At 34.6% G+C, this 22,955-nt stretch overlaps 1 protein-coding gene across 1 annotated transcript in view; it reads right to left on the reverse strand.

Moving 5' to 3' along the window:
- The window catches only part of LOC145690002 (selenoprotein F), a 35,196-nt gene extending 23,363 nt beyond the window's left edge, over nucleotides 1–11,833 (reverse strand). Inside the window, exon 1 of the mRNA XM_081764473.1 lies at nucleotides 11,667–11,833. Within this exon, the coding sequence (XP_081620599.1) occupies nucleotides 11,667–11,714 (48 nt within the window). The 5' untranslated portion in view covers nucleotides 11,715–11,833. The remainder of the gene's footprint in view (nucleotides 1–11,666) is intronic.
- Between the last annotated feature and the right edge of the window lie 11,122 nt (nucleotides 11,834–22,955).

The raw sequence follows: 22,955 nt of genomic DNA on the forward strand, positions 1-22,955 counted from the left end.
AAAGATGGGGGTTCGCACCGTTGAATTTGAAGGAAGTGAGACTACATATTGAGCTCTGTAAGTACTATGAGTTTCATCGCATTGGAGCCTGCGGAAAAGGGAAACAAATTGAATTGAATTGAATTGAATTTCTCTTTATTTCAGCGGGCGAGGTTCAGCCGGAGGCTGCTCTGCCACCTAACCCTTGTCATCATTACAAAGAAAAGAAAGAAAAAAATAAAGACACAAATAAGATACAAAATACAAATAACAACATAACATGATACATTCAATAATACTAATGATAAATAAAACACTCAGTAAATGTAAATTAAAAAAAAAAAAAAAAAAACTATACTCATACTGCTAGTCCAATTTCATACCAATTTCAGTCCAATTTCAAACTGTAGTAAACCTGTCATGTGTGCCAATGCTTTGTTTCTGATCTCTAAATAATAATGTTTGGAGTGATGATTTAAATAAATTATACGGTTTGTCAGTGATTGACTTTGGTAGGGAGTTCCAGATTCTTACTGCCGAGATTGAAAATGCCTTCTCTGTTATTTTTAAAGAATGCCGGGGCATATTCAGTTTATTACTTCCTCGGGTATTGTAACGGTGAATTTCTGATCTACATGTTAATTTATGATGCAAGTAAGGTGGTGCTTTATGTGAATTTATTTTGTACAGTAAACAACAGTATCGGAGATATCGTCTTCGGGACATGGTTAGGATATTGTTTTCATTAAGTACCGGCAGAATATGCTGAGACTTCCTGTAATTGAGAGAGAAGCGTATAGAGTAATTCTGTATTTTCTGAATTGCTCTAGTATTTTGAGTGGAGAGAGAGCTACCATATAGAGGCAATGGTAGCAGTAATCGAACTGTTCGAGTAATCGAACAGAGGCAAAATCAGAGTGTTAACAAGATATAGTCTTGTTTCTTGCGATAAATAGCCTTTCAATTTATAAAGCTGTCGTAAGATGCGCTTAGCTTTAATACACTGTTCAGAAATGTGTTTATTCCAGCTAAGCCCTTGGTCTATTATTAAGCCTAGATCTTTTACAAAGGGAGAAAATGGAATACTGGAATTCACTACAGTTACTTTTAGGTCATCAGGGTTGATTTTGCTCAACAGATGTGATGTTCCCAATACAGTGAAAACACATTTTAATGGATTAAGTAAAAGACCATTCTTAAGGCACCAGTTGTTAACAGCTGAAAGATCCGTATTAAGTAACTCTATTGTGTCCATAATATTTTCAGGCGTACTACTGATGAAGATCTGGGTATCATCCGCATAGAAGTGAACTGATGAATGTTTTATGACTGTAGAAAGATCTGCTGAAAAGAGTGAAAATAATAGGGGACCTAATATTGAACCTTGCGGAACTCCTGCCTTTTATCAGGGATGGGGTAGATACCTCTCCCAGTCTTTTCTCCTCTTAGTATTACTTGTTGCTGTCTACAAGAGAGATAGTTGTGGAACCATTTAATAGCTGATTCCGAGAAGTTGTAATATTTCATTTTGGCCAGTAGGAGTTCATGATTTACTAGATCAAAAGCCTTCGAATGATCCAACAAGACCAAAACTGTTACCATTGAATTCAAAATTGAATCTGTAATTTCTAAAAGGGCTGTGGTTGTGCTATGTTCTTTACGGAAGCCGGATTGAGTAACAGGCAATATTTCATTTTTATTGATAAAAGTTGTTAATTGCTGAAATGCTACCTTTTCTAGTACTTTGGAGATAATTGGAAGTATACTGATGGGACGAAGCTCATCAAGCGACTGTACAACTGTCTTGTTAGGCAGTGGAACCACCTTCGCTCGCTTCCACAGTTCTGGAAAACAACCTTGAGTTAATGAGTAATTCACTATGTGAGTAAGTGGAGTTAAAATAAACGGAACAGACAGTCGAAGCATTTTTCCTGTTATTCCATCAAATGCACATGTGTTGGATTTAATACTGTGTATTGCAGTTTTAACTTCTGTTTCGTTTACAGTGTGAAACTTAAACGTTTCAATATTGCTATTTAGTTTACGCGATGAAAGCCAATGCGTTTGTTGATCAAGTACTTCAGTGCTTGTCTCAGACATTTTATAGACACTTGTGAAATGTGAATTTATAGCTTCAATGTCATTTACATCATCTGGAAGAATCAAGCATGAATCGCTTTTACCTACACCAAGATCACGCAAAGTTTTCCAAATGTTACGTACATCATTAGTAGATCTCATACGATCAGAAAAATACGCAGTCTTTTCTTGTCGCACAACAGTAGTTGTGAAGTTACGCAAACGTCTGTAATCTTCCCAATGCAACTGATTCTTCGTTCTTTTATATTTTCTGTAAGCACGGTCACGCAACTTCATTAAAAGTTTTGTGTTACTTGAAATAAAGGGAAGAGCGTTCTTAGATAGCCTTTTCGTTTTGAGCGGTGCATCGGTATCAAAAATGTCGAGTATAGAGTTTTGTAAAAATTCAACTTTATTATCTAGTTTCTATTTGAATAATATCATCCCAGTTGTAATTTTGTGCATCATGATAAAACGATTCGGTATTAAATGAAGCGTAAGTACGACACTGAATTAATCTACTGGGAGTTTTGGATATTGTATGAAGCTTGAGAGTGACGTGAATTACGCTGTGGTCTGATGTTCCAATGGGTGGACTAACTCCAAACGAGTGTACCTGTTCCGGGTTGTCAGTAATAATTAAATCTAGCAAAGATTCGGTAGTTTCAGTGACTCTCGTGGGTTCATTTATTAACTGTGTGAAACCTAATATGTTAATAATAGATTTCAAGTAAATAGTTTCTTGTTTATCTGGACGGAGTTGATCGCAATTGAAATCACCAACAACGAATATTTGGTCGACTTGTGGATCTAGTTCCAATACGGCATCTTCGATCGCTGACAATTCCCTATATGGTATGCTGGGAGATCTATATACAGCAGTAATACCAATTGGCAAGTGGTTCACATTAACAACAAGATTTAACATTTCTATATCTTGATAAACATCGTTAGATTGAAAGTCAACAACTTTCACTTTAATATGTTTTAAGTAGTAAATCAGCATGCCTCCACCCCTCCCTTTGTCACTGCGAATGACTGAATATTCTGGAATCTCAATTTGCCTTGTACTTATAGAATCGTCCAACCATGTTTCCGATATAATCAAAATGGAACATTTTGTGGAGACAGCGAATAGCCGTACTTCGTCAATTTTAGGAAAAAGAGAACGGACATTTGCATGCATAATCTTAAAATTTGACGAAGCAGAAGATTGAGTAAGGATCTGGAACCCCACATTGTTTATGTTTGTACTACCCATATTCAAATACAAAGATTATAATTAAAATGTATGTAAAGAACACCATTAAAACAGTAATTGAGCCCTGACGAAACTGAAAGGCTACACTGACACACATGACATGATGACTGCCTTTTCTACCGATAAACATAAAATAAAATACCATAGAACATAGATGACTAAACTTACAGTAAAGAAGAAATAACAGTATGGGAAAAAATTGCCTTATAAATGCAGTTCTAACATAGGCGTTCTTGTATTTATCACTTAACGCACACTTAATAAAACAATGCTTAAAATTAAGCATTTTCATCGTGTTGTTAAGTTGTTAACTTCATCGTGTCCAGTTGAGATTTGTAACGTGATGAGTAACTAACATACAACATTGGTACAAGTACCCTTGTACAAGTTCAACTTCTATATCCACTAATATATTAAAAATTTGTCAACTCACGGTACACATTTAACAAAAGAGCAAAAATTGATTTCGACTTACCATAGTTGTCCTTTAAATATAAAATATATTTCTAACATAGAACAGAACAGATAACTGTAACATAAATACACTTTTGCACTACACACAAGGTCACTGTAGAGTGCAAACTTTACAGCTCCTGTAATTGAGAAGCGTTCGAAACGTAGTTCTTTTTGCCATTGATGATGACAACAATTTTTCCGTCCCTTGTATACACATTCTTGGGGTCAAACTTCTTAAGTGCCTTTTGCAGTAGCTGCAATCGTGAACTACATAAATCTTCTCTTATTACAATTCCAGAGTTCTTTAGCTTCCGTTTCTGTTTAAACACTTCAGCCCGTGAGCGATAACTAACAAATTTAACAATAATTGGCCGTGTACTACCAGGCTTCTTCTGTCCTACTCTATGAGAACGGCAAATGTCCCTTGTACTTAAATTTACGCCCAGTCTCTTTTCAAAGATTTCCAGTGCAAGGTTGTCTGTGTTTTCATTTATCTTCTCAGGTACACCGAAGATTCTTAAGCTGTTTCTACGCTGATATTGTTCTAACTCATCTATATTTTCCTGCAGATCACTTATTTTCTTGTCTCTTTGTACCAACTCTTTCCGTAAGTCCTCAATCACTTCACTATTGAAATTTAGCGTTTCTTCCAAACGTTCTATCACAACACGCGTTACAGATTCAATTATTGAATCGACGATTAGCTTCATGACTTCAGGTGTCTGCACAGTACGTTTCACTTCATCACATATATCCTTCATAATTTCTGACCTACTTGAAGCTGCAGCCGGTGACTTCAGTCCATTGTTTCTGCTGTTATAACGAGTGTTGTTAGCCATTTTGCACAGTAATTCTATTAAATTGATTATAATTACAAAGATTATATGTTCTGTGTGTTTCTTCTTGATTAAAACACTGACTAATTGTATTCACGCTACATTATATGCGAATATATGAATATAAATTATATGATTTTTCTGGAGACGATGATATCAAACTTTCACTACGCCGCCATCTTCTTCCGTGTCGGGTCAAATACAGGGGACGTACCATTTGCAATATTCAGACTGGCTTGATATGGGGCAAACACCTTACTTTGTTCATGCACATATCCACTCAAGGCACAGTAATCGGTTCAAGTATTACGCTTTCGTACGATCTTGCTCGGGAAGGGGACGATGCATTACAGGATATTTTTGTCAATATGCAAATAGAGCACGAAAGGTTGGATGTTGTGCCCATGTCATGCTCATTATTTGGTATCTAGGAATGTGCAAAGCTATGCACCACGTCCGAAGACACCTGCATTCTTGGATATTTATTGTATTCTTCGGTGAATCCAGGCTCTTGGGCGATGAGGATGAACCATTCCTGTCAGACGATGAGGAAATTGACAATTGAACCCTTTTGCTTACTTATGTATAACACATTACACCGTACATAATAATAACTTTAACTGCCTGAGCGGTACTTGGAGTAAGGGAAACCTTGTAGTTCAGCTCAAGTAAAACATCAATCATTTTGTACCTTTCAATACCACGTGTCACGCTACTGCATTTTTTTTTTTTTTTTTTTTTGCGTTTTTTTAAAGATATGGTGCACAATGTGCGAAATCCTAACTGCTATTCAATTCCACTTATTTCATCTATAGTAATGCCACTCAGCGGAAATACGACACATGGTTACAGCATTCACTTCCGAGAGGATTGCCTCAGATCAAGCCAGTCTGAGCATCGGATATGGTACGTCCCCTGACTTTGACCCGATTTGTCACGGCCATTTTTGAATTCTCGCACCCACTTACGCACTTTGCTTGCACTCATAACAGTATCACCGTACATTTCGCAAATCTGTCGATGAATTTCTGCAGCAAACAGGTTTCTTGCTGACAAAAACCGTATCACTGAGCGAACCTCACACGCGGCGGGCGACTTGATAATCTTAAACATTGTGAAACCACAGAACACAACCGCACAGATCAGCTACAGAGCTGAAACTGAGCACAGTTGTTCCCGAGGCATGTCGGTACACGACGCACACGCTTGTTGCGGTATGCGCGCGAACTACTAGTGTCTACAACAAAACGGACCTCACTTAAAAAACACGCCTCGTACTTTTGATAAAGTGGATAGGTTCAAACCCAAACCGCTTCACGGCTTACATCCGAGAGAAATTGACCTCTATTTGAACTCGAAACCGAGACTAATTGGCTACAAATGCGATTCGTCTGCCGACTCACGAAGGACTCCTGGTAAAAATACATTGTACTGATCTTTACATACTTGTTAATATAAATGTCAAGAGTTAATTTAGAAGGATAAAGAGATAAACAGTTTCACAAGTGAAACCATTGTACAAAATTACATACGGACAATTTCAAATAACTGCAGAGTACAAAAGAACTAATTTAGTCCAAGTCAGTTCACTACAACTTTTATTAGTGCAAGTTAAAGAAATACAATAACTTAATTTGCATATCAGTAAGAAAAGTGAATAAAAATACGAATTATTTTCAGTGGCGGCTAATGGTACTGTTGCAGCGTTGCACAATGACCAAAGCATTTCAAGAAAAAAATATTTCATCAATAGTAGTAAAGAACAGAAAATACTTTTTAATACTCACATATGTACACTTTAAATAACATATTTTTTACTTCTGTAACTGTCCGTTCCGTTAATCCGTTTTAAAAAGCGAAAAATAATCCGTCACAAAGCCTCTAATTTATATTGTGTTGCAGCGAGCATACAACGACCAGATTCCTTCAGCGCGACAATTGGAGCGAATGTTAAGTCTCCTTTCCCCTATCTCAGAAGTTAAAGGGACTGGTCGTTGCAGTGCTTCTGCAACACAGCACGGTTTCCAGTGAACGAGAAGGTTTATCGCGCTAAATAAGATTACTGAATTTTATTTCACTAGCAATTAACAAATGGAATTTGTTTTTATGCATTCATATTTTTAAATTACAGAACCATACTGAAGCAAATCAATATAATGACAATTAGAAAAAGTGATAGCAGAATTACAAAATAAGAAAGAAAATATGTAGTAGAGCAGAAAACAAAATGAAAGTAGACCCGCGTTTTCAAGTTAATTCTTAGCTTATATAGATAATGAAGGCTTCTACAGTAATTTGTGAACCAAATATTAGTAAGTCCATATACATATTTCTTTTATAAAGTATTTTTATATATTTTATACTCTTGATAATTTCCACATAAAACTGTATGATGGGGAACGCCACATTGAATTTGGGACTAGTTAACAATGCTCAGGGGCGTAGCCACGAGAGGATCCACCGGGTCCGGACCTCCCAAAAATTTCGAATCTTGACTAACATTTGTAGACTTTCCTAACGAACTATACTTGTTTAACAGAGAAGTGATTGATGTAGGCTAAATATTTTATTTTACGCCTCATCATGTACTCTCTATTTTCTTAAAAACAATCGTTCTTTTTTTTTTTTTTTTTAAAGAATATAGGTGATAGTTACTACTTATCATCTTTTTGGATGCAGAATAAGAAAGGTATATTATATTGCATAGACGTATCGAACCCCTCCCAACACACATTTCTGTGTGTAGAACTGGCAGTGCTGTTTCTTTTGATGTTCTTCGACTTTTACCTTCTGTTAGGTATACATGCTGATCCTACATCTAGCGGGTTTCGAGGTTTCCTTTCCAGAACATGTGACATTGATAAGCATTGTTTCGCCTCATGTGGAAGTATATTGTGTTCATCGTGCATTGCGTAACAACCAAGACGGATGATTTGGAATGTAGTTTTTTTCTTTTACGCACATGTGTGTGTGTTAATGTATGAATATGTGACATTCGGAATTCATATACCAGTACCTCTTTTGTATCACTGTTTTGGTTTTTATTTATTAGATTTAAATTTATTGTGTGTGCTTTAATTCTGTAAATAATCTGCAAATTCTGAATGAATTGTATACCGTGACTTCTGTATAAATAACTTACAAAAAACATTGACCAGCTTTCAACTAAAGAAAAGCTTGCAATTAAGGCTTAGACAAAACATGCAACGGACAATTCAGGAGTGTTCGAAAAAACATCCAGTTTAAATTTACAGAATGTTTTATAGTAGTAATGTTGTTTTGCACTAGATATATTTCCACAATTTATTTTAAATTTTCCTAGATAAACTGTGAATAAAGTATGTTCAATGGACATTTTTTATAACACTAATATCTGTTACGAATTCTCTTCAGTCAACGCTGAAGAGGAATTCGGGTCACTGTCAAGGACTGAGTTTGCTAGAATGAATCGTTCGCAATAATCTAGAAAAAATATTTAGTAAATCTACAAAGCTTCTGAAATTAATATTAACTGTACCTATGGCGTCAGCAAAAGACGAAAAGTATTTTTCTACATGAAAAAGAATTGACATTTTCAAGGAACTGAATGTCCCAAGAAAGGTTATCACGCTTTCCATCGAAAAAGACCTGATAATAAGAATACCAGAGTTCAACCAGCATGTATTAGACAGATTTGCTCCAATCAAAGAGGGGAGAATGAACTTACTAATTAATTAAGGTGATTAATCGTATAAAATGTTCTGCATTTTATATTTTTTAAAAACAGAATTTTATTTAATTTCACATGTCACATAGCATTTGAATCCGGAGTTATACTGATTAGTAAATGAGTCCACTTTACATCTTCTGTCTCTTATCGTTCGTACTGCAACACCCGAAACCACAATCCATCGGCCGCCACTGATTATTTTTAATCCACTTTGGCTCTGACCCATTCATACATAAATAGATACCAAAGATACTTCTGATTTCAATAATGCCTCTCCTGGGGTTTGTATGACCCCCTCCTAAAACAAAGTACAGCATTTCGATGTATTTTATCGATAATAAACATTATTAAAACGAAACAATATTTAGAATTTTTCTTTGATTGCAATTGCTTAATAATAACAACTATAAAAAAATCAAAAAAGAAACATTCATAAACTTATAAAAAAACAAAAGTTGCTTTTGTAGTATAATCTCTGAGTAATGAATAGGGAATTTAGGTCTGAATATAATATGAATAATGTACGGGAGTGAGACGTGATAGCCCATAAATGTGTGTTCATCAAGATTTTATGAATATTTACACTTTTACGAACATTTCCCGTGATGAAAAAACCAGCCTGGGGGAAAGAAGTGAGTTTTGGCAAAGATAGGAGTTTCAATAGTACTTGCCATGATTTCGTACTAGTAACGCTTCACTTGTAAACATAAAATATATGTTCTGCACACTTTGCACAAATATGCAATAGAGCCACCTTTCATATGCACTCACTCATTTTATCAGTCGTAAAGCACTTGCAATTATTTCATACTAGCATCCCTACACTTGTGAACTTAAAATACAGCTGTATTACTTTGAATTTAATTCTGTCGCCTGCAGAAATTTGTTCCTTACAAATATGTCTATTTATGCAAAGTATTGAATTTTCCCTGTGTCTTCCAAAATGTGGTGCGCCAAAAGTACACCTGCACCAATTTTAGATTCCGGGGGGGGGGGATTAGAAAAAAAATGATCACAGCGGAAATGAGCTGATGTTATGGAATTGTAATTATTAAGTTCGAAGGCAAATACTAAGTTAAACTAACCTAACGTGAAGAAACAAAAATACAGAAAATATAGCCAGAAAGTCGATCTCTGCAAACCATGGAGGTAAGTACTAACTTAATCTAACCTAACCTGAAAAACAAAAAATAGGGATAATTGTCCCCCCCCCCAATCCAAAATTATGCCACATTTGGTATTTTTACCTTGGGATGCGTATCTACGTACTTGTTAGTGTATACCTGACGCGCGTACTCCCCACGGACGCGCCCACTCGCTATCGCGCGTTCTGTGGCCATCTACTACACTAGATAGTGTCCTTCTGGCTGTCGTTTAGCTTTGGGGGGCCAGATTTTTAACCGACTTTTTTGCGATATTCTATTCTCATTCGGTTAGGTTATATTAACATTTGGAGTATGTATAGCAGAAGCACGTAAAAACATAAAATTTACAGGAGAAATGCATGATACAAGTACTTAGATTTAACATAATGTAACAAAATCTAACCTAACCTAATATTAGTAGAAATAAGCTAAATTTTGTCATTTTTTTAAAAATTATGTTGGACCCCTATACTAACATAGGGTTAAGTGCCGTATCGCCGGACCAATTTTAGGAAATTTACCGGGCCAATTGGAGAATTTATTTAAGTTTGTGAGAAAGAGTGAATACAAGGCAGGTAAAGGGAATAGTAAAAGTTAAGAAAGTGGTTGTATTTGTTGATTGTTTTTGATGTTTGCGGCACTGTATGTGGAGGCGGATGGACTATTTCGCGGAGAGGTACACTTGTTTACTATACGGATCCATAAATTGTAAAATGTACAGAAAAAAATTTGGCAAGTCTTTAATTTGCCCACTTCATGTCACCAGCAGAACCCAACCAACCCCTGCCGGGCTTCTAACTCGTTCCTACTACTACTATTACTACACTTACTCCTGCTCTTACAACTACTAATACTTATACTATGGATCCGTACTAAAGCAGTACTGCACGCCTAATGTAACGTAATCCAACGTAACTTAATGTAATCCAACAAAATATAACAGAATGCAATACATTTTGGTGCTTTTCTTCAGTTTTCAAAGTGGTCCGGCGATACGGCACAAATGCCCTAACATAACATAAACTAACCTTACCTTACCTTACCTAAAGCAACGTAATGTGAAAAAAAATTACCAAAATTGTAACTTCTTTAGATCAAAGAGTTGGACCCCTTCTGCTAAACATAGGCCGTTTTCTGTCTTCGTTAGTGTTGGCCCCCCATTATTGAACTATTACCGTCTTTCCTACAATATTTCTCATCGTGCACGTATACTGAAGCCCTCCTAAAGTGAATCCACACCCCAAAAATAATTGTTCAAGGTTCAAAAACTCAATTTACTGCAAATGAAGTGTGTATATATACACGATAAATTTATGTATGGATCCGTACAATAAATCTGTTCCAAGTTTCGCACGGTAGGCCCTAAGGCTTGTGGATAGCCCGCTCCCCCCAGTTCCTTGTCACCGGAACTGGAAGTCGTCGTCACCACCACTACTACTTACATGGAGAAAAGAGCCTAACCTACCCCTGCGGGGCTTCTAACCCGTTCCTACTACTATTACTATTGCTACTAACTACTACTACTACTTATACTAAAACTTCCTTACCCCAAGATTTACATCCTAAATCTTTATAACAAGCGATTCCGATTCATTATGAACTAATATGAATCGTCAGAATCACTATGATTCGTTTAAAATCACTGGGGGGAGCGGGCTATACTCAATCCGGCCCTAAACTAACTCAACCTAACCTGAACTAAACAAACCTACCCTACTCTAAGATAGCCTAAACCTTAATATGATGACCACTTCGCGGCACTAATGTCCAAGTTCCAATTGAAGAAACTGCTAAAATTTGTTTAAACTGAATGAATATGCTAGTTACGTTTAAATTTAATACATCTGGACCTACTCTGCGGCACTTAAGACAAAGGAACTAATGCTGATGGCACTGAGAATCCATTTTGTCAATAGACACGGTATATGTACTGAATTTCTAATGGTATTCCTCTTGTAAACCTGTATCGTTGAAGTATGGTTTCCTGACTTTATCTCATCCAAATTATAGTTATTTGTCAAAATGAGATATAGCCTATATGAATTTGGCTTTTTTTTTACAAACTAGGTAGTCAATGAATAATTCCTAAAAGTATGGGGTTTCTCGTCCTTCCGTAAACGAGAAGTGCGGCTACTTAAGTATAACCGATTAATTCTCGGTGCACTAGTACATAAAATTACGTTAAGTTTACAAATACTTACGAAAAAACTTAAAGCGATCACAGAAGTTATTATGTACATTTCAGCCATTTTTGTATATTATCTTATCAACAACTATTTTCTTCACTCATGCTTCCTCAGACAAGAATGCGATTCAGACGACACACACGAGAAACAAATGAATATCAATTGTTGCAACGTTGCTGTACACTATTGGTTCAAAGGATCATCGGTTTGTTTACCACCCAACCTTGTTTGCTCCGGGCTGGAGGAGAAACTTTGAGGTATTCAGTACATAAAAGAGTGAAAGAAAAAAATTAGATACTGATTAATAAAGTTAATATAACACGTAAAAATTAATTTAAAATAATATGTTTACAGTTAATTATCTTCTTTTCATAATACTAGTTTCTCTATATTTTCGCAAACGTGAATACGTACTAACTTCTTAATCAACCGTTAAAGCTTAAAACGCAACGCTACTCTCTCGCTTTGCCATTTCAAGGTTCAAGGTTCAAGGTAGTTTCCTTCCGGAAGTTTGGTTCCTGAAATAATAAAAATAAAAAATAGTGAAAAAAAAGTACTGTTCTTTTTCATTTAACATTTTCCATTTTCTCTTTCAACCAAAATTCAAGAAGTTCTTTGGTTCTTTCCATTCCTTTCTCACATAGTTCCCTTCCATTTACATTAAAGCCTAGCCTCCAAGCTAATTTAACCAAATTCCCTTCCTTTTTCATATCATCGTTCCATTTGCATGTTTCCCTTATTTTTAGGGTTTCTTCAAATTTTAACAATAAGTGTTCTAGTGTTTCATCTTCTTTAAAACATAATTGACATTTTTCGTTCAATTCTTTAATTTTTTTCAATCTTACCCCTGTTTCAAGGCTCCCTGACCAGGCTTTGAAAAGTAAAATGCTTCGTAAATCTTGTCCATACATTTTCTCATAACGCTTTTCATATGTGCATATTCCTTTCAAACTGCTCTTTCTTGACAACTTCTTCATACCACTTTTACTGCGCTTTTTCTTTAATTGTTTTTTCTGTGATTTTTTCCCAATTTTTATAATTTTCTTCTCTGTGCCAGCGGGTAGTTTGATCATATTTTCTTTCTAATTTCGTAACTCTCCTAAACCATTTTGTGCTCTCCCCTATTCTCATATGTTTAGTGGCTTCATGCACAACTTTTACTAATCTTGTTTCTTCCATAAATTTTAATCTTCCAAGATATTTTATTTTACTCATAACTTCTCTTTTTTCAAAATCACTCCATCTCATCTCTCCTGTTATTGTTACATTTGCAGTTAATTTATTTGATCCTAGGGCAAATCTTCCTATTTGATTTTGTGCTAGTTGTAAAATACTCTTGTTTTTTTTCGTTAAAGTTATTACTTCATTTGCATATGTTAGCGCCGGTACTGTCACTTGCTTCCATAGTATTCTTGACACCTCATATCTATTGTATGACCACATTGCTTTATTTTTTATAATTGCTGTATTTTTGTAGTTTATTTCTCAGTTTTTTTCTCATGTTCAAGTAAGTATTGTTCTCCTTCTTTAACTGTACTTTCTAAAAATTCTATTTTTTCAGTCCTGCTTATTACTATGTTTCCTGCTTGTATATTTTGATCCTTTATGTCTACACTAAAAACCACGAACTTACTTTTTTCTTAATTTATTTTTAAACCAATTTCTTCTCCTTTCCTAACTACTGTTTATAACATTTCCTTAATATCGTCAATATTAGTACTCATCAAAGCTACATCGTCTGCACATAGAGTGCCAGGGATTTTTCTTACTTTTTTTTCCTTGCAATCTTAATTCTAATCCTCTGTTTGTTTTGATCCATGCTTCTTCCACTTCGTATATGTATATCAGGAATAGAACTGGTGATAGAGGACATCCTTGTTTCAAACCTTTGTTACTATCTATCCACTTTGATTTTATGTTTTCCATTTCATATCTTTATTTGTTATCCTTATATAGTTCCTTAAGAAGAAGAATAAAATTTCTTTGATATTCCTATGTTTTCCATCACTTCCCTTAATATCTTTCTCTTGACAGTATCATACGCCTTTTCAATATCAATAAATGCTACTATGAAATCTTCTCTTCTTTCTCTGCATATTTCTATCAGTTGTGTTATAATGTAGATGTTATTTGTTGTTCTTCTATCTGTTTTGAATCCATTTTGTAACTCACTTAATATTTTGTTTTTCTCTAGCCAGTTCATTAATCTGTCTCTTAGAAAAATTGCAAAGAACTTATATACGCAGCTGGTAATAGCTATTGGTCTGTAATTTTTTATGTCATGTTTATCTTATAACAGTATGGATTGGCTTGGATTTTTAAACCAACCCTCGTATTTCCCCAGCGTCAATTCTTAGAAATATAATGCAATCAGCTAACAGTTGGAGGAGAACAATGCTTAAGAATTTGTCACCCAAAGGGTGCCTCACTTTGCCAGACAGTCTTACTTCCTCCCGTCAGCCCATATTTGGAGGAAAAATTTAGCTACTCTCGTTGTAAACGCCCACGCACAAGCCCTCATGACGATGACAGATTTTTACGTGACAATGTAAACATTATTAATAATCGTCAATTCCACAACTTATTGGAACAATCAGTGTTTTAATGTGATTTCTATTAACCTATGGACCATTCATTATATATTATTAACAATATAATAAAGCAAAAACTTAATGTTTTCTACGAACTATATTTTAGTTTAGTCAGTGTATTCTTGCGCTGTGAACTGGCAACTATGTGACGCAGGAAAAGAAGCGGGTGTGTCTTGCTAGCCGTCATGTGAAGTAAATGTACCAAGTTTCTGTCTTCACTAAAAGTATCGACATATGTAAAGTTTCAGTGTCTAACTTCCAAAATAATATAAAATGATTTGAGGAACACAACACTCGAATTTAAGTAAACAAAACAGTACCTTTTCACATACTAGTGAATAATGAAAACCATATAATCATACAACTATAATTCACAAGCCGCAATGTCAAGGAGAGCACCAACTGTTAGTTAGCAACGTAGACATATTCATCAATTATAGTTAAGTTTTCAAATGAGGAAACTTATAGAAGACGACGCAAAACTCATTCTTATGTAACTGTGCACTAGTGAATTTTATTCCGTGTAGTTGCCGTAATCGTCGTGCGCGTTAAAATGTCGTTCGATCGAAACTTCACGTATTATTTCGTTTACAGATCGTTCCGCAGTCGTGCATAAGGGCCAATTTGTTTTGAATGAAATACTAATCATAATTTGAAAATATTAGTGTTGTTTTATATTATATGTGGTTGATGTAATCAAAGTGAAGTGAATATTAATACAAAGTTACCTACAATTCTTGTTATTATTCCTAGAAGTGAAGAAAGTGTTAACTAGATGTGTTTAATAAGTTATGCTTTTCTTTTAGCTGTCGAAATGTGTACAAGTTAGAACATATGCGACGTAAAGTGTTTATCAGAAGGTAAGGTATCTACCAATAGAGAAGTTCAAACATTTACTTTCGCCTCCCACTACTCATCTGGTGTTAATCACGCATGACTGTCCTACCTTGCACTTTTTTTTACAGGTATTGACCAGTGTAACTTGGAGCTGACGCAACAGCGACGGTGGGTATACGGCTCATGCCTCTGATATGTATAACGCCCGAATCTTAGGACCGCGGAGGAGTGAAGATACTTGTTTATTGCCAGTCTCTTACGTCAATTTACTAATTTGAGCATTTGAATGATGTTGTAAAGGAGATTTTTGAGAGATCCAAGGTTCGGATCCCAACATTATTATTAGTTAGTCTTCTCGAACTGGAACAAACGAGTATCGAACCCCATTCCCTTTATATCTGGCGCTTCAAACACGGACATCCGGAACTCGAACCCAGGATCGGCACTCCCCTTATATCTGTCGCTCCAAACAGGAACACACATTATATCTGACGCACCGAACAAAGACAGATGTTTTAGTGGGGAGAAAGCGAATATTTGAACTTCACTGTTTTGTATTCAATGCCATCGCAGTGATTTTTGTGTTGTGTTTTGTAGTATAATATTTTACAATGTCACCTTATAGCGAAATGGAAACACTGCTTGAAGCAGTAAAAAAGCTGTCCGCAGATTTAGCTAATACTAACCAAGTGATAAAAGATAATCATAATGAGTTAGTCAAACAAGGTAATGGTGTAAAAGTAGAAATTATAGAGTTACGGGAAAAACATGAATTTTCAACTCAGGAACTTACGAATGGTATACAGAGAGTAGAAGCTGAGTGCAATGCCTTTAAAGTAGAAATTAAAGTTGAAATTGAAAATTTGAAACATGAAGTTAGGGATTTTAAGGCAGAAGTAAATGATCGTTTCAATGAAATGAAAATTCAAACGAACAATCAGCTGATCGAGACACGGAATGAGTTGTCATTAGTTACCCAGCAGGTTGAAGCCCAAAGTTGTAGTTCACTAACTCAAATGAAGCATGATTTTCAACAGATTTCTAACACGTATGAGTGTAAAATCGTAGACCTTGAGGAGAAAATACGTATCAATCGAAATTCATTGGTAGACATTGAAAGTAAAATTCAAGCTCACCAAGCACAGGTAGTCCAGTGCATGCAAAAGGTAACTCTAAATGAAAGTAGTGTAAATAATTGCGGCATGGAAGTTGATCGGATTAATCAATCGTTACTTTTTCTCAAAAATACAGTAGATCGTTGTAACAACATTGTAGTAGACTTAACAAATGATAGGGAAAAAGAATCAAAACAGTATGTGCAGATCCAGAGTACTGTTTTGGAGGTTAAAAATGAAATTGGTAACCTCAAACAAGAACTGCAAATGTTACAAGCTCAACTAACCTTAACGCAAAAACAAATTTTGAACTTGCACGTGGAATCTAGATCTAGTAGCATTGCTAATACTCGTAGTGTAACTAATTCACTATACAGTAGTGTAGCTAACACCTCATCAACTCGAAGTTCTACTAGTCGTAGTAGCAGTAGCGGCACTAACACAAGTTATGAATCTAATAGCAAACCAAAATCTAAAAGTAAAAATCGTAGTCGTATTCATCACAGAAAACCAGTTCAGATTACGAATGCTAGGCCCATTAAGCGTAATGATATTGAATCGTTTGAAAAGTTCTTAGGACATGAAAGCGAAATCACAGCTTCAAACTTCTTGGAACTGTTTGAGAAAAATGTTAAATTAATGCAAATTCCTGAAGAGCAGTATTTAGATATTTTAGATTTTTTGATGCAAGGATCTTCCAAATCTTGGTTCCTTACTCGTAAACCTGACTTTAAATCATATAGTGATTTTGTTTGTGCTTTCAAGCAACAGTTCGAATCTCCGCAAGTTGTAGCTGGTAAAATGTCAGTATTGCAATCCAAAAGGTATGACCCTAAAGTCGACGGTACAGTTTACCAATTTGTAGCAGATCGCTACCATAAGATTCGAGAATTGAATGAAAACGTTAGTGAAGCTTTTATTTTGAATACAATTAAATTGTTATTGCCTAATTATTTTCAGAAACAATTGGTTTTGTTACCATCCTTGGATTTGCAAACTATGTTGAACGTTGTTCAAAACCTTGAAACATTGTCAAAAAACAATTACAACTTTAGAACAAATAGTGGATTTCTTAAGAAACAGATTCGTGTAAATCAGGTTAACGTCCAGGAAAATGAAGGTAATGAACATAATTTTAGAGAATCACAACATCAAAGCAAAAACAAAGGTAAAAACCAACCCCAAAGCAAAGGTAAAAATCAACATTTTAAGAATAAGAATAAACCAAGAAACGTCCATCCCCAGCGTAATCCTGAAAACGATAATCAGTACGATAGCCAAGAAGCTATACATTACACTGATACCAGGCGCGCTGATAATGGTGGGCACACGCCTCAACCATTTCCAACTTTTCATCCTGGTAACCAACCACCTTTTATTTCAAATTTTAATCAACCTCGTACCTTCCCTCCTCCTACATCATCAGGTAATCAGAGTAGACAAACACCGTTAGACTAGAAACGCTCTGCCGAGAGAGTGCTTCTGGCAGAGCTTGTGAAAACTTTAGTAATAGTCACGATTTTAGTAATGAAGATGCACTCACCCCAATTTTTCCTGTGGAATACGTAACGTTGAGTAAAAATATTAATAATGTTGTTAATTGGGACGTAGATATTTCTGAAGATGAAATAGAAATCGATGAAAATGTAAGTAAGGGTAATAACACTCGCACTGCAGAAATTTATTGTAAAGTATTAGATACTCAGTTGAAAGCATTGTGCGATACAGGTGCTTCAGCATCCCTTATCAGTTTTGAGGCATGGAAACGTATTTCTTCCGTAATTTCACATCCGCAATTAAAACCTGCACCACATATTCTCTTGGTAGATTATTCTGGTAAACGGAAAAAGCAGGTTAAGGGTGAAGTAAATATTTGTGTGGAAATAGAACATTTGATGTTCGACATAAGAGTTCTGGTAGTAGATGAATTAAATACAGAATGCTTGTTAGGTCGTAATTTCCCCACAATCGCCCATGCGATGATAGATTTTTCGAAGAACGTAATTAGTTTTTCTGACGGAAAAGAAATTGTTGTTGTTCCTATGCTCATTGAAAAATCTCATAGCAAAGAAAACAGTTGTTGTCAACCTAAGAAGATTTTGACTTATGCTGATCGAATAAATAAACCTGTTGACACTGAGTTAGGTATTTCTGTAGAAAATAATAACTTGTCAGATGAAAGTTCAGAGTTCGAACCCAATCATGACTATACATCTTCAGCATGTCCTGTAATTAATAGTTTGGTTTCACAAAAGGGTAAATTAGAACAAGAGTGGATCCGTGTTTTATATGAACGAGATCAGGCGTATTCACAGTTGAGAAAAGAGTCGAAAGATTTTCGAATAAAAGATCTTAACATAAATCAAGCAGTAGAAGAAAAATTTTTACTCGAATACTATGGTTTACAAATGTCAGAAATTGATAATGAGATTCAAAATGCTCATGGTAATAGCCAAAGTAAACAGGAAAGTTGTGGGGATAAGGTATCAAATGATAATGTTATTTTTGAAAATGTGTATGTTGTAGCAACAATAAACGAAATTAGGGAAAAGGTACATGAATGTGATCATTTAAGTAATGAGGAAAAACAGCAATTATTTGATTTGTTGGTAAAACATCGTGATGTATTCACAGATTATCCAGGTAGATGTAATCTATATGAATATTCCATAGACGTTGACACTACTAACCCCATTGTAAAAAGACAATATACTTTACCCTACAATTTCAAAGAAAGCATTGACAAGCAAATCGATGAATGGTTAAAAGTAGGTGTCATTGAACCAGCAGTGTCGATACATAGCCACCCAATTTTCTGTGTACCTAAGAAAAACACAACCAAACCTAGAGTTGTAGTTGATCTGACTGAGCTGAATAAGCATGTTAAATTAAAACAATTGAAAGTAAACCGAATTGATGATTTATTGTTGAAATTTCAGGGTGCTAAGTTTGTAAGTTCAATTGACCTTGTGTCATCGTATTCACAAATTCCTGTGTCTGAGGAATCTCGTGATTTCATTGCCTTCTCTTGGAACGGTCATACGTACAGATTTACTGTTATCCCATTTGGATACATCAATGGTTCTGTCGCTCTCATACATGCATTACAGAAGGTGCTAGGTTATGCATTGTATAATAAACTTGTTTCATATATTGACGATTTAAGTATTCCAACCTTTTCTCTTGAAGAACAATTAAATTTATTAGATCAGTTATTTACTAAGCTGAGTGAAGCTAACATGACTGTTAACCTTTCAAAATCTTCATTTTGTAAAACTAGTTTTAATTTTTTGGGTTTTGTTGTAACACCTGAAGGTATTTGTAAAGATCCTTCTTACGTAGCAGTTATTCGCCAACTACCTCGTCCAACCAATATAAAACAATTGCAACGAGTTTTAGGCCTTTTCGAATGGTGTTCTAAATTTGTACACAAGTTTGCTGAATTAGCTGTTCCTTTATTTGAACTTATCCAGAAAGGGAAAAAATGGATTTGGACTCCAGAATGTGAACATAGTTTTCAGTCCCTTAAAGACAGTTTGGTTCAAGATGTACTACTCACTCACCCAAAACTTGATTCCGATTTTTCATTGATCACCGACAGTTCACAGGTGGCCGTGGCTGGCATACTTTTTCAAGAAATTGATGGTAAACGTAACATTATTGGATTCTGTAGTAAAACTTTAAACAAAGCGCAGCGTGCGTATACTACAACTGAACAAAGGCGTTAGCAATAGTGATTTCTATTCGTAAATGGGGACAGTTACTGTATGGTAAACATGTTAAAGTGTATACTGACCATAACTCTTTAGTGTACTTACATAAGATCAGAAATTGGAATTCTCGTTTAGCTCGTTGGAGTCTTGAATTACAAAGTTTTGATTTGGAAATCATCCATATTCGTGGAATTGACAATAAAGCCAGTGACGCCTTGTCACGTATAGTTTTAGCTCCTAAAACTGAAACTCATACGGTGAATAACCTCGAAGTGTTACCGTCATTTTTCGGAAATATGACCATACAGGAACTAGTCGAAAAACAACATGAACATGCAGAATATGATTCAATTATAAAATTTCTTCAAAATCCTAATGACCCATACTCTAAGGTGAAAAACAGAAATCTTGAAAAATTTTATAAACTTGAAAATGGTGTACTTTTGAACAGAAATTTCCATTTCCCAAATTCTTGGAGAATTTGTATTCCACCTTCATTAGTTCGTACTGTTGTAGAACACATGCATTGTCAACGAGGTCACTTTGGAATTGAAAAAACATTTGGTTTTGTAAATGAAATTTGTTACTGGAAATCCATGAGAAAAGATATCAGCAATTTTATCAATGATTGTATTGTATGTAAAGAAACGAAAGTAGAAACATCACCTCCGGCTAGACCAATGGAAAGTATTACTGTCAATGGTCCTCGTGTGCTTATTTCAGTTGATATTTTAGGACCATACGTTTCTTCTTCCTCAGGTTATAAATATGCATTGTCAATTTTAGATGTTTTCACTAGATATTACACTTTGTATCCTATGCGAAATGCTACCACCAAATGTGTTTTACGTTGCTTAGAATCATTGTATTTCTTGCATTTAGGTATTCCTAGTGCTATTTTGGTTGATAACGGTAGCTGTTTCCTTTCTCGAAAATTCAAAGAAAAAATGTCAGAATATGGAATTAAAATACATTACGTAACACCATATCACGCTTCTTCTAACCCAGTTGAACGAATCCATCGTGAGACTAATCGTCTATTTAAATTGTTTTGTAGTGAGGATCACACTGCTTGGGAAAAATTCATTCCTCAAATTGTAATTTTGTTAAATTATTCAATCTCAAGTAGCTTAGGTGTAAGCCCCGCCAGCTTGCATTTGAATGTAAAACCATCTGAATCAGTATTTAAGAATTTCGGTATTGTTGTTACTGAAAAGGACACAGATGAATATGTTTTGTGGGATAACAAATTAGTTATGGCAGATCTGAAAAGAACTGAAATAATTCGTAAAAGAAATGTTAAGCATAACATGAAACAAGAAAGTAAATATAAGGTAAGAGAAAATGATTTAGTTTTCTTGAAGCAAACAAATTTGAGTTCAGCCATAGACAAAAGAATCTCAAAATTTCTTTATCTGTACAAAGGTCCCCTGTTGTGTTCTAAAAAGGTCTCAGAAAAGGTTTTTGAGTTAACGGATCCACTCACTGGTAAATGTTTAGGATTACATTCAGTTGACAGATTAAAAGTTTGGAAACCTACTAAAGAAACAAAGAGCATTTGGCTTAATTTAGCTACTAAACACTGTGGAACCAAAAGTGATGAAATCCTAAAAGAACAGAGTAAAAGCTCAGAGTTGAATAGTTGTATTGAAGAAGTAACCTATGATTCTATCAATGTTGTAATGGTAAATCTTTCAAACCAATGTGATTCCAAAATCAACTTGAATAGAATTGGCAAAATCCTTGATGAAATTTTAGAATTAGATTCATATTTAAAATATCTCACTGAATCATCATGGTGTAACGTACATAACTTAGAGTTTGCATTGACAAATTTTATTAATCCTCTCGTTTTGTTTAATTAGCATTCTGGTAAGATCACAGTGATCAACTTAGGATGACTGACTCCTACTGATGTGGTGGGCTACCGCAGCCTTGTTTTCCAACTAAACACGCCTACGTGGTGAACCACTGAGTCACAAGCGGGAGAATTAGAAAAAAAAATCACAAAATCAATGTTCAAATGCAAATGTGAGATTAGTAAATGAATACTTACATGATAATTGTTAGCAACTATTGTTGCATTCACTCTATATTAATCTTTTCGTTGAATACGAAAACATTTCAAGTAGTACTTGAAGACATTGAAGCAAAGGTCCCTCCAATATTATGGGTTATTCATATTATGTAATGCCCAGAGTAGGCAATTTTCTTATTAGTCCCCTCTGTATTATTTTTGAATTTTAACCAAACGTTCTATTTTTTCACTTTGCTTCGGGGATGGAAATATATTAACTAATAATTGGGGTAGGGTTTTGTTAACTTAATGCAGGCAGTATATTTTTATATATTTTGAGCGTGACGAGCTCACATGTGCCTAGTCTTTCATTTCATAGTAAATGAAATATTTTTAGTGTTATATTTACACATGTGTTTTTAATATGTAATCTTAATAAAATATAAATCAATCGTGTGCACTATATCATATGTTTTAGTTGTGTTGAATTATTTCGAATATTCTTGATAAATGTCTTGTGTTAACATGTCAATGAAAGTACATTTTTGAATTTTATGAATAATGTTGATGTTTTCATTGTAATAAATTTTCTACACATATAGTAGGAAGGAATATCTCATTTTCGTGAAAAATAAAATCATGATAAGTTGAATTATTTTATGATGTATGCTATTTTTGAATGATATTGTGTGTTTTATTTTAGAATTAAGAAGTATTATTGCAAAATATTAAGTTAATTTTACCATTTTAAATTTATTGGTATATAGTTAGTTTGTACTATTTATATTTTACTGTGCATTTTTAAATATGGCATTGAATACGATACCTCATTGAATACAATACCTTACCAAATGTAATGTTTTATTAAATATATTATTGTATTGAATATATTAATATGTTTGTGTAATTTAGTTTGAATTTTGAAAAACATTATGAAATATAATGTTGAGTAGTATTTTGAATTACAAATAAATATTGATTTATATTCAAATATTGAAATTATATTTGTGTTTACATTTCAAGGAATAATT

The sequence above is a fragment of the Thermobia domestica genome, chromosome 7, assembly GCF_964235325.1.
Source record: "Thermobia domestica chromosome 7, izTheDome1.hap1.1, whole genome shotgun sequence".
In the NCBI taxonomy this organism is placed as follows: domain Eukaryota; kingdom Metazoa; phylum Arthropoda; class Insecta; order Zygentoma; family Lepismatidae; genus Thermobia; species Thermobia domestica.